We start from the raw sequence: 18,747 nt of genomic DNA, 5'->3' as shown, positions 1-18,747 counted from the left end.
GGAACTTTCAAGTAACGTGTTGCGAAGTGTGAACAACGTTCGTGTAGTGTGCTTACAAAACGTTACTCATAGGTTAGAAATAAGTTTCGGGTACGCTAAACATTACCTCGACGTGTTTAGACTTATGAGTAACTTACAAGTAGTGTGTGTCGACGTGTGTCAACGATTGCATAACGTGCCGACAACTTATGGCCAGCGTTGCAGAACGTGAGAGTCATACGCCGGCATACGTCGTAAAATTTCAAGCATGCAAAAATTTGAGGACAACCCAAAAGTACAACGTTTAAAGCCAGCGTACTACGACGTATGGCAGTGTTTTTCAGCGTGCTCTTAATGTATACAAAACGTACCCATAACGTATTCGACGTGTGCCAGCGTTTTAGACAAATTTTTCATAAATCGGCATACGCTGGCTAAATCGTCAAGGTGTGACAGCGGCTTACAATACAGTACATACAGGAAGCAGGTCATGTTCGTGGCTCGTGGAAAATGTGTTTTTTGCATACGTACAAGTATTGCATTGTTCGTACATCCAGCTGCTTTGTGCGTGGCTCATGGAAGATATGTTTTAGAACTGTGCTGTGCTAGCGGCTTGTGAAAAATAAATAAATAGAAATTGCCGCAAAAAACGCAAATACGCGGGCAATTTCCCGCGAATGTAGGAGTATGTCGCAAATTATCAACCGCGATTTGTTTTTTGTATCAATTTGTATCATGTTGTTTTGTATCATGATGTTTTGTATCATGATGTTTTGATTTGTTTTGTATCAACCACGTGGAACCCAAGAATATCGGGGTCCGGGTGTGCAATATATATATATATATATATGGATACACTAATAAATGTGAGTGTGTGTGCATGTGCATCAGTGTGCCTCCTCCATAACTCCAAAACCATAAAACCTAGCAGCCTGAAACACCTCGAATGATGCTTTGCAATTTACATTTTCTTCTCTCTTATTGAGGCAAGTTGTTAGTTTACATCATCATATTCAGTTCGAATTCCAACACTATATTATGTTCGAAAAAAACTCTTCACAACTAGCAACTCGACAGTTCATTGAACACCTTACCCCTCGCAGTTTTGAGAAACAAAGACATGAGGCAAATTTGATTGGTCATGATGACATAAAATGCCGTAATATTTTGCCCAAGTACTGCTAAACGGAAGGGTTTTGAAAGTGCGAAAAAGGCGATTTGTGTTGTCATGTTTAAATATATAATTCAATTGAAATAAAATAAAGATTTTAAAGGTTGTATAATTTTTTCTTTTGAAGTTTACTGCTATTGATGCAGTCTTTTACACCACGTCACATTCGTTCTTTGTGCCTGATGTTTGTGTCCTTTATGACGTCATTAAAATCAGGAAATTTCCTGTTTGGAATGATTTTCCATTTTGTGTCACTGCCAGGCTGGCAGACATTAAAAAAACATCTCATTCCTCTCTATGCATGTGCAATCAGGACCAATTTAGATACAAAGTACTGTTAAACTCCAGGGATTGATTAAATTAAAATTCAATTGAAATGAAGTTGTTCCTCAATCATAAACTGACGTTTGTAGACAGACAAAGTGAACCAATTGCTTAATTAACCCCACTTTTCACTTCCCATGCACGTGGTAAAATACAGTCAACAGAAAAGTATACAGTATGAAATAGGCACAAGAAACAGTCAAGCGATTTGCATGAAGGAAAATAGTTTAACCTTCTCAGTGATATATTTAGTATTTTCAGTTGCATGTCTAAATAAAATATTGCCAGTTCAGGGTCCTGCCAGAGCTTTGTCATCATTCATCAACTTGGCTATCCATTACTCATTATAACATTACTTCTGAGCCATCTGTGGTGTACTGATAATTTAAACAGTTTAGTTGGCCCACGGGCTGAGGTGGCCAAGGCTTCTGATTGGACAAACTGACATTCAGGACTCGTCACAATCATAATGAAAGGATTTATCAGAGACGGACGATTGGGAAAAGGGAAGTTATGCATTATTGTCGATTACATTTTGAGGGAGCTTTCAAGTAAATGATAAAACAGGAGCACTTCTGCACAGGACCTTTTTCATCAAAAAAAAAAAAAATGTTTTCGTCAAAGTTGCTGGTCCAACGTGAAACATGGTGGGTGAAAAGACCGGCCACCAGCATCTAAACACATCCATTCTTTCAAAACTGAAAATAAAACAATGAAGTTGCATTCAACACAAAGTATGATACCATCAGGATGAACTCCTAGTTTGTGAAACATTTTAAAAGGGGATAAGTTAAAAGATCATGTCAATCAAGTACAAATTATGATCAACTTGGCCTTGGAAATGCATTCAATTCTGTGATATTGTAACCCCAATGGTGAGTGCATGCGATGCGTGCTGTTTATTAGTAAGTTAGTAGGATTTAAAACGAGCCTTACCTGAACAGCTTGTGGATCTGATGGGTCAATGACAACCCCTGAGCCTGTCTCTGTCGCCACCACAAGGTAGCTATAATTGTCCACAAGCATGGGAATGGGGAAGATCTTTAGACCTTTGGAGTTAATAAAAAGAAGAAGTTTTTTTTAAGTTTGGAATTCTCGGTATAACAATGTTTTTTGTTCTTGTTTTTAATAAAATAAACTTCAAGTTTTGACATACTAAACTGTTGAATAATTTTCATACTGTAGAATGCAAACAAATCTTTGTTAACAAAGCAAACAATAATTCTTCCCAAGAGGTACTTGGACTTTTAAATGTTGTATACTGTAATCCAACAACACGTTCAAATTCTGAAAAGCAAAATTACTGAACAATCCTTATCCCATTACAGTATGCAGCAAAAGGATCAGTGAAGCTATTCTGACTTTCTCTTGTCACAAAATGTTTGTACAAATCTCAGTATTGCTCACAAACATTACAAATTGTTGGCTTTTTAATAGCCGAAGTGAAAAAAAAGATTGAAAAAGGCCTTAAAAGAGGATACACAACACACACAAAAAAAAAATTAACTAATGCAGTCCCATACTTGTATACTGTAATTATCAAATATAAACTACCGGAACTTTCGCCAAAGATACGTTTTACAAACAAAGGGTTGGACAAGAAGAGGGAAAAGCAAAGGGATAACTCAAACTTGCTGGGGCAAGAATAAGGCGATAAGGCAAGGCACATATTACTGAAAAGCAATGAGAGCAGATAGTCACCATTTAGTTCGTGCTTCAGCGATCTCGGCTGAAGGATGAGAGAGGGAGAGTCACTCCCCATCTCCCGTGGGAGAGGCACTCAGCCCTGATGATGTAAGTACTCCAATCCTCAGGAACTATCATACACATTTCACAGAAAGTTGCAAACTTCACTCCTTTACACAAGAAAGATTTGAAAACTGATCCCATCAACTACATTGCTGTCAGCCTTCTCTCCATCATAAGAAATGCAATGGAATGGAATCCATCATTAAATTCTTCCTTCAAGCATTATCTCCTCTCTAACTCATTAGTATCTGACAAACTGGTTTCTGACCTGGCTATTCCAACTTGGATATATTACTTCTTCTAACAATGCAATGCATAGATGCCTCAAAGCATAAGGAAGAGGTTAGGGCCATCTCTCTGAATATCCCTCAAACCTTTGGCACTGTCTGAAATCCAGTCTCAATTTCAAAGATGTCCTTTCTTTGGGATCCAGGGCCCCCTGCTCAAGTGGCTGTCTGATTTCCTCAAAGAGCAAAAACAACTGGTGGCTTTTGATGGTGTCATTTCCCATGACCTTTCCCTTGAGAATGAGGTTCCTCTGGACTGCATCTTCGTACCTACATTATTCAAGATCTAAAAAAAAAAAATTGTATACAAAGTCAAGCCTCATGGAAGAGCTCCAACACAGAATGAATCAGCACAAAAAGAATAACAGAAAGGTTGGGGTGGGGGGGGGGGTGGCAACAGCAAGGGTGAGGGACAAAATAGATGGATGGACAAACAAAACAATGGATGTGGGTAAGAATGAGGGGTAGCAGAGGATGCAGGGGTGGACAACATGGATAAAACAGGGGATGATCTGAGATGGTGGTGAACAGCTGTTTTGAACACCTAAAGGGAAGAGGGATTGAAGGGAACATGGAAGTTGGTTTCACAGACGGGAGTAAAGAGGAACGAATGAGTGGAGGTGAGCATTGATCCTGGATTTTGGGAGTTTCACCAGAAAGGAGTTGCTGGTGGACCAGGTATGTCATGCAGAAAACTGGGGGAGGGGTGGGGGTACAAAGCATGGAGAGGGCAGAGGATGCAAGACCAGAAAGAATGTGGTAGAAGACAGAGAGACTACCAACCTGTCTGCAATGAGAAACTGAACACTGCCTTGGGGCACTCCAGCCGTGACAGCGAGAGGAGATAAAAGGATTCCGATGAGAGGGACATGGCTTTGAGAATAGAGGAAGTCAGTAACCCAATTGGCAGAAAGATTGAAGAGCAATGCAGGATGCCAGACTATTGAAAGCTCGAGATATGTCCAGAGAGATGGCCCTGATCTCATGTCTGACATTGACGACCTCCATCAATTGTTAGGAGAGAAGAAGCAGCATAGCCAAGCTACAGTGATCTGGTCTGGATCTGAATTGGTGATCTGAGATGAGGACATTGGAGAAAAGGAAGGATTTCATATCAACTGCGATGATGGATATCATGACCTTGCTGATGAGGGGCAGTAAGCTAATAGGTTTGTAGTTAAGGTGATTGGTTTTTGCACCTTGTTTATGTAAGGTGGTAATGTTGGTCAACTTCCAAGCAGATGGAAGATGACCTATGACAAGTGATAGGGTGAAAGGGTCAAAAAGATGACTTGTGCAAGAGCAGCAGAGAAGGTTTTTTTTTATGGACAAGTGAGTCAATGCCGTTCAGTCTAGTTGCAGAGTCAGGGTCGAGGATTGCCAAAAACTTTTCCCTTTTTCTAAGTTACAAAAGATACAGAGTCCAGGAGCATTGGGTGTGACTGGGTCAGGTGGATATAGAGAGTGAGGGGTTGGAGACACAATATTTGGAAGCAAACACAGAATTGAGGCATTCAGCCTTCGCACGAGCAGTCGGCTGTCATGCAACGTCATCACAACGTTTCGTCCGAATCTGTCCATAACTTTTTGAGACATCATGCTCACAAACAGATACAGACAGACAGACAAATGGTGAAAACACAACCTCTATCCACCTTTCGTGGTGGAAGTAACAAGTAATCTGTACCAATCATTTTATTCTCCTTCATTGTGAGATAAAATATCAGCAAACAATCTCTCAAACAACAACAACAAAATCCCTTGCACCAATCAGGTAAAGTAATACCTCGCTTTGCACTCAGGATGTCTTCCTGGAGAAAACGCTAATGGAAAATATGCTACAAGAGGTCATTATACTATTGTTTATAAGGAGATGTGTTCCCGGCAGCATTATTTCTTACGAATGAGTAATATATGAGGGCTTAATTGGGGTATCGGTAATAGCACTAATAATAATACAGATGGGAAACATTATTTTCATAAATAAATATATTATTATTCTTATAACATCAGTTAAGAATGAACAAAAACATAAACTAGATGGTATTCAGAGAATACATACCCTGTGCAGTCTTGAGAAGAACCTGGTGTGAGCCAACTCTTGTATTTTAAAGGTTTTTTCTTTTCTTTTCTTTGATCCAATATGGCTGCCAGACCATATGACCGATGACATTATCTTTATTATTATAAATTCCTAGAGGAGGAGGCGCACCTATGGTGAAAATTGTGTCCATTGGACCAACAATTTCAGAGAAATGTTATTTCATCCTCACCAAATCAAGCATTGCACTTGTCAAATTATAATGTCATAATGAAGGCACCGATGACATCTTCATTAACTTATCTTATTCCCCATAGGGAGTATTTGACAATGAGCCATGTGTAAAAAAAATTTCCATGGAACGGTTTCAGAGATGCAAAGTTTTCGGTTTTTCCAAGATGGTGCCTGTACCATGTGAACTATGACATCATATTTATGACAAATTCTTCAGGAGGAGGCGCACCTATTTGGAAAATTTTGTGTCAATAAAACCAACGGTTGCCGAGGAAATAAATTTTTAAAATGCAGACATGTACGCACGCACGTACGTATGGCAGACGTACGCGACCGATCGCTTAACCATGCTTTTCACTTTGTGAGTGCAGGGTAAATATGTACAAACATTAATAAAAAGAATAACTGCCGTCACTTAAGCTCCAACATGTCAGTGATGGGAGATGAGGTGGGAGGAAGCTCAACCTGCTGCAAAATGAAGGTGGAGTAAATAGGGCCAATTACCTCTGAGCATGTGCACAAAGTACAAAAAATGGTGGTGGGTGTGTTTACTCGACGAGTGTTCCACATGATGGATTTTCTTGAAAAAAAATTTTTTTTCAGCAAAAATTTTCTCCAGGACAAAGAGCTCTATAACCAATCAGCATTCTCCAAGGCAGTGTAAAGCGAGGTATTACTGTATACGCAAACCTGTAGTGTAGACAATGGAAAACTGCATGATAAATGTACACACCGTTGAAAATCAGCGGTTTGATGGCAGAGTGACCATTTTGAAATTGCCTTCGTGCATTTTTCACCTGCCGCTTGTGGTAACACAGGCCAAGCTTTGTATTGCTGTAAAGTATGTACCTGACAGAAACAAGAAAATATTTTTTTTAACAATAATCATTTGAGGAGGGAGGAAAAAATAATGTCACAATATTGACTGTTCATTACAAGTTTCACAAAAATATATAATCGAAGCCAGCGAATTTCGAGAGTATCGTCGAAGAATGCTATACAGGCACAAAACCACACATGTATGCACAAAAACAAGAAAAAGAGCAATCAGAGATTGCAGACCATCACGAAGACTTGTTTTGTGTGGCATTTATGTACTGGTGTGTTACGTAATTAATAAGACATAATTACAACTGCCACTTTATAACTGCTGGCAGTGATGACCAATTCAACCATTTCAGAGGAGAAGATTTTTGAAGATTTTTCAAAAAAAATAATACGACTTCCGAATATGAATCCGAAAAACAAAAAAACAATCAGCTTGATTTTTTTTCCGACATCCTTCTCAGAATCTAGTCCATAAAAGTGCTGAAAAGTGTGGGGGCCAGTACATACCCTGACGAACTCCAGTAACAACTGGAAATAAGTCAGAGATGGTACCACCACATCTCACAGCACTCTCAGTACCATAGTAGAGTTCAGACATCAGATCGATCAGTTTTGGTGGCACCCCACGAAGACCAAGAATCCTCCCTCCAGAGGGCATCCCGATTCACTGAATCAAACACTTTACATAGATCAACATAGGCTGCAAGCAGCCCCTGCCGAAACTCTCATCTGCGTTTGGTGAGGACCCGAAGAGCAAGGATACGGTCAATCGTTGACCTCTTTGGTATAAAACCTGACTGCTCTGGACGTTGGTGCTCAAGCAGATGGTGGCGAACCCTATCAAGAATTATCCGAGCAAATACCTTGCCCGACACTGAGAGCAGCGTCACCCTTCGGTAGTTGTTACAGTCTTGGCGATCACACTTCCCTTTCCAGAGAGAGACAACAAGGCCCCTCTTCCAGTCAGTTGGGATGATGCCTGTGTTCCAGGCAGAGAACAGAACTCAATGCAATAACACGAGTGCAGCATTTCCACCAGCTTTGAGAAATTCAGCATGGATGCCACAGATCGCTGGAGCTTTACCCCATTTCAACCGGTTCACCGCAGCCCGTGTTTCCACAAACCAAGGTGGACCACAGTTGATTAGAGGGTCAGCAACAGTGATTGTAACACCCCTGACGTCCAACTCGACAGCTGGTGGATCAGCCTGGTACAACTGCTCAAAGTAACCGGCCCAGCCAGCCTTCACTTCGGATGCCTCTGTCAAGAGCCGACCACCCTCTGCTCTAACTGCAGTACACCGAGGGATGAGCTTGGATGAACACAATGCATGAATTCCCCTATAAGCAGGACGAGAATCACTTGACCACAGGTGATGCTCTACCCCCTCACAGATTCCTCGCACATCGGCCTCCTTGTCCACCCTTAGCGCATGTACAGTTTTACGCCTCAGTCTCCTGAACAGCTCAGCTCTGCAACTCTGTCCAATTGTATCGTGTGTCCCTTGAGAGACAAAATTATTCTTTGCCCTGCTGTGAGTTCCAAGACATCCACCGGCAACATCAAGGACGGTGGTCTTGAAGGCACTCCACATCTCTTCAGGATCTCCCAAAGCACCCAGAACCCCCAAATCTCCACTCAACTTGTTCGCAAATTCCTCAGCTATCCTATCATCCCTGAGCTTGCCAACATCCAGCCGAGGCTGGGATGGTACCATTCGCCTGGATTTAAGGTTCAACTTAAGAGTTGCGACAACGAGCCGGTGGTCAGTGTTGAGGAACTGAGCACTCCGGTAGACCCTGCAGTTCTGGATCATCCTCCAGCGACCATCAACGAGCACATGGTCAATCTCCTTTGCCACACCGCCAGCATTGGAATACCAAGTCCAGCGATGAACTTGTGGGCGCTGAAACTATGAACTGGCCACCCTAAGTCCATGACTTCTTGCAAAGTCAAGGAACTTAGTGCTTTTCAGGTTCACAGTTCCAGACCCATGGGGACCAACACATGTCTCATAACCATCCCTATCAGTTCCAGTCGATACATTGAAATCCCCCAAGACGAGAAGTGTATCTTGTCTGGGGCACTGATCAACCACAGACTCGAGCATGGCATAGAATGCGTCCTTCATGGTGAGATCACTCGCCTCAGTCGGAGCATAAACAGAGACCAGGGAAATTACACCCAAGGAGTGACGAATCCTTCCTCTCATAATACGCTCGTTGGTTACCTCAATTATCATTGAAGTCAGGTTATTGGACACAGCTACAGCAACTCGTTGGACATGGTAACCACCAGAGCGACCAGACCAATAGTAGGTGTAACCACCCACCATGATCTCTCTGCAATCCGGTCTCTGAACCTCAGAGAGAGCTGCAATACCGATGTCCAAACGCTTGAGCTCAGATGATAACAGAGACAGGTGATCATCCTCTCTTAGGGATAGGACATTCCAGGCACCCACCCAAAGGGACCGCCTCAGGTTAACCCAAGGAGACCGCCGTCTGGTGGACGACACCTCAGCACCACTCTGACACACTCTCCCCCAATCTGACCTGGGAATGTTACCCCGTGGTTTCCCTCCTGTCATCAAAGATTGGGGGTCTCGAAGGCTGAGATACAGAGGTCCAAAGTTTTTCCGTTTTTCCAATATGGCTGCCACACCAAATGACCGATGACGTCATCATTATCATTAAAATATTCTGCATGAGTCGTCGCACCAACGGTGAAAAGTGTCTCAATCCGACAAGCGGTGGCCGAGAAAAACTCTAAAGTTCTGTGCGGACAAACAAACAGACAAACAAGCAAACAAACAGACCCAAATGCAATACCCTCTCTTTCGGCGAGGGTAAACATTGATGCACAAAAAAAAAAAAAAAAATTCAGCAACTTCATTCAACGATGACAGTCATACACATCTACTTTGATGATGACCTGCCATTGAAGCTATGGAATTTTAACTAAAATATATGATTCATATGATAATCAGCAGAGCAGAGTGCATACATTAAATAATAGCCTTGTATATTATTACTGTATTAAACTGTCAATTTATCATGGTTTATGTCAAAGGTCGTCCGAGAGGTACATGCAGAAGTAGCACACTTACCTTTGAGCGGTCTAATCAAAGTTTGATTCCCAACTGACTGTACACTGTCAGGGTGAGGTTTCGCATGGAAGGCGATGCATTAATGTGCACCATCACTCAGATGGACGTTAAGTCAGGTGTCTCGTCTGATAGTATCAGCCAGTGGATGTTGAAGATCCCACTGTCTTTTGATGAAGAGTAGGCGAGTTATTGCCGACACCCCAAACAAATTACAAATTCCTTCCCTGACTTCCACTGGGAAGACAAAGGCAAATCACCTTGTGCAATCCTCACCCTGGGGTTGCTTTGGTGGTACTGAACCTGCCTCCAGGCAGAGCACCCCTAGTCATGACATGATGCTTGTATTCAACTACACCGTTACAGGATTTTCGGTGATTTTTTTGATAGCTCCAGAATGTTTCCCACACGATTTGAAGAGTCAAGATGCTGATCAGAACTGACGGCAAAATTTTGTTCCAGAGGCAAGGAATCTCATACTAATTGCTAAACAGCCAACTAATAGAAAGCGGTTTCATTTTCAATTTCTATCTTTACGAGAAAAAACTGTTACAGGTACGCTAGCCGGGACACGAGTGGCCTCTCTCAAACCCGCTTCGCAACCTACGACCCTGAGGCCGACGAGCCACAGACAACTCCGTGACCTGACGAGTTGCTAAACAACCAAGGACGCCGTCTACGGTGACTAAATCTGGCAGGGTCACCATGCCAAATCTCGCATTACTTTCCCGTTGATTTAATTATCCCAGATAAGGAACTATGCTCTCAACACCCTCATCTTTGTCAATTAATTACGTACGGCCAAGCAGAACCGTAGGTGAGACATCGGCTAGACCAGCACAGTGAACCAATGGAGAGCCACCTCCCATCTACACGACATACTGTGTTTCACGAAAGGAGTAAAAGCCACCGAGCAGGTTTGGAAACAACAAATCTTGTAATAACACAAGGCACGCATTTCCAGGCACATATTTGGAAGAGATTGCAGTGTCACAAAATAAACAGTCTTAGCCCCTTATTACACAAGCCCCTTATACAATCAGCCTTAAAATGAAATACAGACAGGTGCCACATTCATCCAGGGAAATTAGATAGAAAAGTGGACAGAAAGAAAAATAAGAAAGTGAGACGTGTTTTGCAACCCTTTCTCACCTGTACATGAGCAGGCTTGGCTCACATGGGTCCCAACGAGGTGTTGATGAGGGTGAATGAGAGATGTAGATGTGAGGTGTGCCACTTAGCTTTGAAAAGAACTGTTGGACTCAAGTTGATGCTGCATAACAGTGCGAGCCAATGAGGTGTATGCGCTGGAAGATGCAAGGGTATATGGTGTATGTGTGAAAGACATGTGAAAAGTCATTTCCACCACGGATTGGTCGGCTCCTGTTCCACTAGGTGCTTTGGGAAGCGCCCTGCTGGACACCTTTTGCGTTCTGTTTGAAAGTGCTTTGCTCTCCGCTTGGCACCCACTCATTCTGCCTGGCACTCCAGAAGCCCAGTCAACCCTGCTAGGTGTCCTCTCCTCAGTATACAAAGTCCCTCAGGATCTGGACTCGGAACTGAGTGTCGCCCTGTCATTGGACCGCTTTCTTCTACCGAGCTGAACTGCGTCCGATCTACACATCAACTCCTATAAACTACTCAGTCAAGGGTTTTATTGTCCCTGCACAGCATCTCCAATCACATCCACTTTCAGCAACCAACACCGATTGACTGAGGTATTTGGCCAAAATACTGGTGAGGTGAAGTGGTTTGAGAAGGAAGCATGAGAATGGAGGTTCGAGTACAGGTGGTGGTAAATGAGGGTTTGAATACGGAGTTGACGAATGAGAGTTTGGGAATGAGGAAGAGAACAATGGAGATGGTTCGAACTACAATCACAACGCATCTCTCTGCCCCTGATATGAGGGGATGGGTAACCTAACGAAACCGAATCACTATAGAAATATCTCAACTCCAGGGTTATTTTATGTGTTGGATGCAACTCCCCGGGGGTCAATCCAAATCCGCAACAATATTGTCCGTCGGATTACATTAGCCATGATATTATCAGGCCGAGATAATATAATGAGGAATGGATATCTGCAAAATGAAAACTAAATGTTCAACGGTTTTTGAAATATCGCGTACACAAAAAGGACATGGATGGAATATCGGTCGGTTGGACGGAGCTCATTTTACTGTCCCGTCTCTGACATTGTTGGAGGGACAAAAATTGTTCTGAATGTGGGTATAGAGACTGGAGCATGACCAGATATTTTCAGCTTTCATAAAAATAAAAAGTTAAAGGCTCGTGGAAGAGTCAGATTTGATCATCTGAGATACACACGAAACCCAATTAATGAGAAAAGCACCGTAACAGTGATGGGTAATGACGGCGAAGGTTGAAGAAGTCGTTTCAACAGGGACGTTTGTATTGTACGATAACAATTGTGTTGCATCGATTAACAACAAAAAAGGGTTTTTTTAATCCGATGGAGAAAAATCAATTATGAAAAGAAAAATAAAAGTAGTTATTGCCCATATGTTCACAAAAGTCCACGTCCACGTATGGCCAATGTTGGGTTTTGGGACACGAAGCGATGCTCATTTGCCCCTCGTTGCTCATGCTCTTCCTTGTGAAGAAGCACACTTGCTTGTGTTCTACTGCTTCTTCTTGGTATGAAACAAGGCTGTATGGTAGCACCATTGCCCGAGGGCGTGGCTGTGCCCTTGATGCAATGCCCCCTGCAGGTCATGGCAGGAATTTTGGAATTTCTTCAGGGTGCCGGTGATGGCTCGCCTGCTCTTCGCGAAGGACACCGTGGGATCTTTAGCGTCCAGCAACGAATGCCAGCAGATGGGACGCCCGGTTTAATGTTGAATCATCATTGATGAATCATTGATGAATCATCCTGCCCGTGAAACACCAGGATGACAGTTTATGGCTGGGTCAGGATTCGAACCCTGGCGAGACAGCTTAGAAGTGAGTGCGGAAACTTCTCGTCTGGAGTCCAGGCCATCCACCAGCCCCTTGCTCGAAATGCACAGTTTGTTACCTCCGTCACCGAAGGTGAAGGTGGTTATGTTTATACTTGTTTGTTTGTGTACAGGATATCTCAAAAAGTTGTGGACGGAACCGGATAAGATTTTGAGGACAGGTTGAGATGTGTGGCAAGGACCAATCGATTCGATTTTGGTGAACATCCAGATCCGGATACTAGAATTTTTTCAGTGATTCTTCACCATCGAGAGACAGGGCCAAAAATCATACACAGCACGATATCTCAAAAAGTTGTGGACGGATTCGGACGAAACTCGGCGGACGTGTTGGGCGTGTGACAAGGAAGAATCGATTCGATGTTGGTGAAAATCCGAATTCAGATCTGGATACGAGAATTATTTAATTTTTTTTTTTTGTTTTTAAGTGATTCTTCACCATCGAGAGATAGGGGCCAAAAACGATATAGTAGAGTATAATATCGTCTTCGCATGATATTTCAAAAATGTGTTGGGCTCGATATGTTGTCATGGATCAGGTAATTACGTGGTGGAGGTACGCGTTCCATTCCACCGAGTGCTCTTCTAGTCTTAAATATATAAATATATAAATCTATCGACGGAGTAAAAACATCTCAACTAGGAAGGCAAAACGGCCGACGCGATGATTTTTCTCCACAAAAACTGCTCGAGAAGTTCCGAGCCTCGTGTATCCACATTACCCTTTTTTTTTTTAGGCCATGACGCACACATTGATAATGAAGGAAGATTTTTCGGGTTCCCGAAACTGAAAGTTCACTAAACTTACGCCAATCTGAAAAGAGGTTTGTCCATGGTGACGGCAATCAGCGGCACACGAACCCGGCCTGAGCGAGGAAAGAGCAAGCAGAGGGCGGCGTTCCACCAATCACAAGACAACCCCCGGCATGCTCGGTTACGTTTTATCGCCCTCGGTTCTTCCAATCCTCACAGAGGATGAGATAACCATCAAACGATGAGGAAAGGTTTGCTCGGCCATGTGGCGGCGTCACAATTCGACTGTTTCACAAGGCGCGGGGAGGATCTTTCGTCTCTCCACACAAAATCCGAAACGGCTCAACAACCCTTTCGACCGTCGAAAAGGACCGCCAAGAGCTCGCGTTACTATGGAAACGGGAAATAAAGAAAAAAAAGAGAGAAGAGGGAGGAGGATGAGGAGGATGAGGAGGAGAAAAAAATTCAAACACGTGATGCAAACATATTTACTTTTTAACGTTTTAACCAGGATTTAACAAGCTCGATAAACGCACCCATTTCTGCTCATTGAAGCACTCAATGATGGTTGTTGTGCCCTCAGTGTCCCGGCGACATTTTGTCAGTTCATATGTAATTATTGATGCAAAGATTCCGAATGAATGTTGCATCGCAGCCGTTAACGTCAGCAAGTAAACTCTAAACAACTGACATGAAAAAAAAAATCTGCGAAATAGAGAATAAAGGCAGAAATAAATATACAGTACAGTATACGAAAGGGACAATAAACGCATCACCAGCAGTGAGGAACAATACACCGCCTAGAGCCATGTTCGCGCATTTGAAATGTGATCCAAAAATGGGCGGATTTAGGCTTCCGTATTAATTAAGGATTAAGACAGATCTGAAGTATTAATTGCCGAAATAGCTCAGTTGGGAGAGCGTTAGACTGAAGATCTAAAGGTCCCTGGTTCGATCCCGGGTTTCGGCAAATGTTTTTTTTTTTTTTTTTTTTTGTTACTTCGACTCAAAGGGGCCAGAGTGCCAGACCACTTGAAATGAACAACAGCCGAGACACGGCGTGATTTTTTTTATTCGCCAGAAACTCAATTTTTCCAGAAATTTTTTGCTCAATTTCCAGAAACGTAAATCCAAGATAGCCGCCATCCAATTTGCTCGAAAAATCATCATAATTCTGTCACAGATCATGCAGAGCAAAAAACAAACACATGAAACTTTCAAATAAATTAAGGGGTTGTTGTGTGTGTATTTGTTGGTGTTTTTCATACTAGTACGTGCACGTAAAAAAATAAAAAAACTGCGAGCAACAAACAACAACCACACAGGCCGTTTCTTCGCTCTCGCGTGCCCGTACGTGCGTGGCCCAGAAGTTCGCATATCGCAGTTCCGATTATTCGCAATTTAGTTTTAATGGCCAATTATTCAACGAGCGCCAACGTATTTTGCCTTTTCGCAATGCCCTCGCAAGGAAAAACAAAGAGAAGAGAAGAAGAAGAAAAAAAACGTTCATGCAAAAAAAAAAAAAAAAAAAAAATTTACTTCCTGGTTCGGAGCATACCAGCTCACTCTGGTGTTACCGAAATTTATGCACCGTCTAATATAAAAACGATCATAACTTGGGGCATTATGTTTATCTATAAATGCACATAAGAAATCGAGAAATTATTAGAATACACGAAGTCATCACTCTCCGGAAGCCTGTACGTTGTAACCCGTAATGGGGAACGCGCTGTGCTTCCCTTCCCCATTGGCCAGGCCCACGCAACAACGTATCTTGCCATTGGTTTGGTAAATAAATGGCTATAACTTGGGAAGCACTTGTCCGATTAATATCAAACCTTGAAAAGGCACATCCTCAGGTCCCCAGCAATATACCTGGCAAGTTTCAATTAGATCGGACCAGAGGTTGTCGAGAAACGGCGGTCACACACACACACACACACACACACACACACACACACACACACACACACACACACACACACACACACACACACACACACACACACACACACACACACACACACACACACACACACACACACACATTGCTGGAATTATAGATAGATTACATGGACCTTCAACTCCTCACTCTCCACTGTTAGATGAGGGAGAACTACGCAAGCAACGAGGCAGTCAACACATCGGACGACCCTCTGGCCACATATCCGGACCAATTTGAAAATATTGGCAACTTCCCAGGTCAGTATCACATCGTAGTGAACCCCATCGTGCTCCCTGTGATGTAATACACGCACCATGTCAATTCCCCCATCCAGATGATGGACAAAGCAAAGTCAGAGTTGGACATTATGCTGAGACAGGGTATCATACAGAAGGTTGACGAGCTTATAGACTGGGTCAGCAGCTACGTGCAGAAAGCAAACTTAGATTGTGCCAAGACCCAAAATATTTGAACCGCAATATCAAGAAGTACCACCCACCCTCTAAGAGCTGACCCATAATAAGTTTGCAGGCTCAATGGTTTTCTCCAAGTTGGATGCCAAAAATGGGTATTGGTCAATCAAGCTTGATCATCCCTCCCAGCTGCTCACGACCTTCAACTCACCATCTGGTCGTTACTGCTTCCAGCGAATGCCTTTAAGACTTACGTTGTCCCAAGACGTTTTCCAGGCCAAGATGAACCAAATTATCGAGCAATGCCCAGGTGCCATCGGCATTGCTGATGATGTTGCTGTCTATGGCAAAATGGAGCAAGAACATGACCGAAATCTTCACCACCTCATCTGCTGAGTACCCTTGTCTCATGTTTAATTGTTAAGTAAGGCATAGTTATAAGCATCTGCTCTTTGTCCATTTTTCTATCAATGCTTGTTGAATTCTTTATTTGTTTGAGATTATTTTGTTGATTGAGCATTTGATTGATTTGAATTCATCCATTTATTCGACAAGGAAATAAAAAGTTCTTCAGTTTATTTATTTTTCTTAATAATAAATTATTTGTTGACGTTTCTACCTTTACATGCTTGTCATTTCCTTCCATTGTTGCAGCATTATCCGAACCTAAATGGAGTCGGAGGTGTCGGTGCAATTTCTCCAAAATTAGCAGAATTGGTTTAAGGGTGATAAAACCAATAATAAAATGTCAACCAGCATCCGTTGAAGACAAAGTCTTCGATATCCCCCGCCATAGTAAATGAGGATTAACAAACTTATATTCCCTAAGCGTATGCAATATGTTTGTGAAGTTTCCCCTTGATCTGACCAGCTGTTCTGGAGAAGATGATGTTTGAGGGTTTTAGGGTAAATTCAATATGGCCACCAAACCATGTGACCTATCAATTAGAAATTAACAAACTTCTGAAAGGATGAGTTGGGGAAAGTGTATGTGAGATTTTGCCTCAATCTGTCCAGCCGTTCTGGAGAAGATTTTTAAAATTTATTAATTTTCAATCTGAGATGGCTGACGAACCATGTGACCTATGACATCATAAGTTTACATTCTGCCTCCAATCCTCCAGTGGAATACGTGTGTGAACTTTCGTGTTAATCGAATGAGGTGTGTTTTTCTCTCCAAGATGGCCACCAAACCATGTGACTTGTGGCGTCATAATTTTTACTATGTATGCAGACATGATGGAAGATGATAGTTGCAAATTTTCGCTTCGTTAGGTTATGTGATTCCAGAGAAAACATTATTTAATATTTTTCTTGAATCCAACATGGCTGCCAAACCATATGACCTATCAATTAGAAAATATCAAAAGGCACCAGTTCACCACTCGGCTCGGCCTCATTACTTAAGATCTAATCAAGATAAGATTGGTGCATCGCCAAGGGCACGTTCCTCGGTCAGGAGGCCACATGACCTCTAGTTAAATGTCAAATTAGACAGTGGACACTGGAACACATGGTTAACTGATTGGCATTTGTGGTTGCTAAGCAACCAACCGCACCACAAAGTTAATTGTAAGCGGTGGCCCCAGGTCTGGTTTTTCCGAGGAGAGGCAAGGATTAAACCCCTCATAATACACTTGGTACCCGTGGCCCGAACAAAACTTTGAATGCTGGGCCGACCCTAATCTCGGACCACTTCAACCAAGCCAACAAGTTCGGGTCCTCAAGGAGGCTGTGTGGTCCTACGCTTGGGAACCAGCAATTGTGTCCATTAACGTACCTGCTCAGAGCCCAGATCTTACAAAGTTGTCACAGAAACAGGAAACATACTGAGGTGAAATCACCACCACATCCGACCTGTTCCACAGACACAGCCAAGACAGCCAGACCCCAAGATGCTCCAGAATGCCCTCTGTGATACCAATGTTGACCAAGAGCCACCATCACCCCCACATACCCAAGCCCTGCCACACCACTAGCATCCCAAACTCAGTCCGGCTGCTTGGTCAGATGCCCTGTCAGGCTGGATATCTGATTCGTAGTGGTCTAGCTAAGATGTGGGCGGATCGCCATTTTGAACTGCATTGCATTTCACCTGGAAATACCATGATTTTTTGTTTTTTGTTGTTGTTCTCTCTCCTTGTGTTACTTTCACATTCAATGCTTTATATTAACTGTTGTTTTTTAATTTTCTTTGGAGAAAGAAGGATGTCATATGAGCTGTATGCCGAGTGTTGGCTTAATGGTGAGTGTGGTGGCCTTGGGATCCTAGGGTCCTGAATTCAAATCCTGCTCAGTTGTTGAGTACCAGGTGGGATTGACTCAGCCTGTCATCCTTCTGAGGTCGACAAAATGAGTACCAGCTTGCTGGGATGATTGAGCCATTCGAGTATCCTGCATCGGAGTGGTGACCCATCCAGGATTGTGCCCAATAACCCAGGAGACTGGGCTATTGCTGCTTCAGCAGCACTGATATTCTGTACAGAGTATGGTCCCAATGGATGGATGGATATGAACTGTGGAGTGCAGGTCCTAGAAAAAGGGTGGGACATGCATGAGTGAAAATAGTGGATTGAAGCTATTGTTACGGCCGGGGGTCAGGTGAGAAGACCACGAGGAGGTCTTCTCGGGTTCCCACCAGACTCCCCGGAACTGCAGACCGTCGCACACGGATAACTCAGTGATGCGGCGGGTCGCTAACCGACCATGAACACCAATAACTCAACCACGTGACTTAGGGTCCTCCGTCTAATATCGGTTACCTAAAAATAATCATGTGACCTAATTACTGGGGGACACGCCCTCGGTACGCCTTGTCCAAACCGAGTCACCTTACCGGATCAGATGCAGCCGAGCGACACTGCCAAGGAACGTATCGGCTAAAACAACGGATCGTTGGGAATAAAGTCCCAGCTCGGCTAGGATACGGACTATGCT

General features: G+C 43.0%; 1 protein-coding gene and 1 non-coding gene across 18 annotated transcripts in view; one reads left to right on the top strand and one right to left on the bottom strand.

The window, feature by feature from the left end:
• Positions 1-14,117, bottom strand: part of PNKD (PNKD metallo-beta-lactamase domain containing) — a 52,023-nt gene extending 37,906 nt beyond the window's left edge. For 10 of the 17 annotated variants that reach the window (XR_015055937.1, XR_015055932.1, XR_015055933.1 and 7 more), the window contains exons 1-3: positions 13,989-14,117; positions 6,519-6,634; positions 2,411-2,480 (exon numbers count right to left, since the gene is read on the bottom strand). Coding sequence is in view for 12 of the 17 variants with exons in the window: in XM_085872673.1 (XP_085728799.1) it covers positions 2,411-2,480; positions 6,519-6,634; positions 13,989-14,102 (300 nt within the window). In the remaining 5 variants the exon portion in view is untranslated. Of the gene's footprint in view, positions 1-2,410; positions 2,524-5,572; positions 5,705-6,518; positions 6,635-10,872; positions 13,463-13,507; positions 13,843-13,988 lie in introns of those variants that run through there. The other 7 variants (XM_085872666.1, XM_085872671.1, XM_085872672.1 and 4 more) reach the window with 7 other exon arrangements.
• A 232-nt stretch (positions 14,118-14,349) lies between these two features.
• On the top strand, positions 14,350-14,422 carry TRNAF-GAA (transfer RNA phenylalanine (anticodon GAA)). The gene has a single exon. It is a non-coding gene; the product is annotated as a tRNA-Phe (tRNA).
• The last annotated feature ends 4,325 nt before the right edge of the window (positions 14,423-18,747 follow it).

This window comes from Eptatretus burgeri, chromosome 3, assembly GCF_056783735.1.
Source record: "Eptatretus burgeri isolate ZD-2024b chromosome 3, Ebu_testis_v1, whole genome shotgun sequence".
Classification (NCBI taxonomy): domain Eukaryota; kingdom Metazoa; phylum Chordata; class Myxini; order Myxiniformes; family Myxinidae; genus Eptatretus; species Eptatretus burgeri.
The sequence above is the reverse complement of the archived record's forward strand: the minus strand, read 5'-3'. Positions and strand labels throughout refer to the sequence as shown.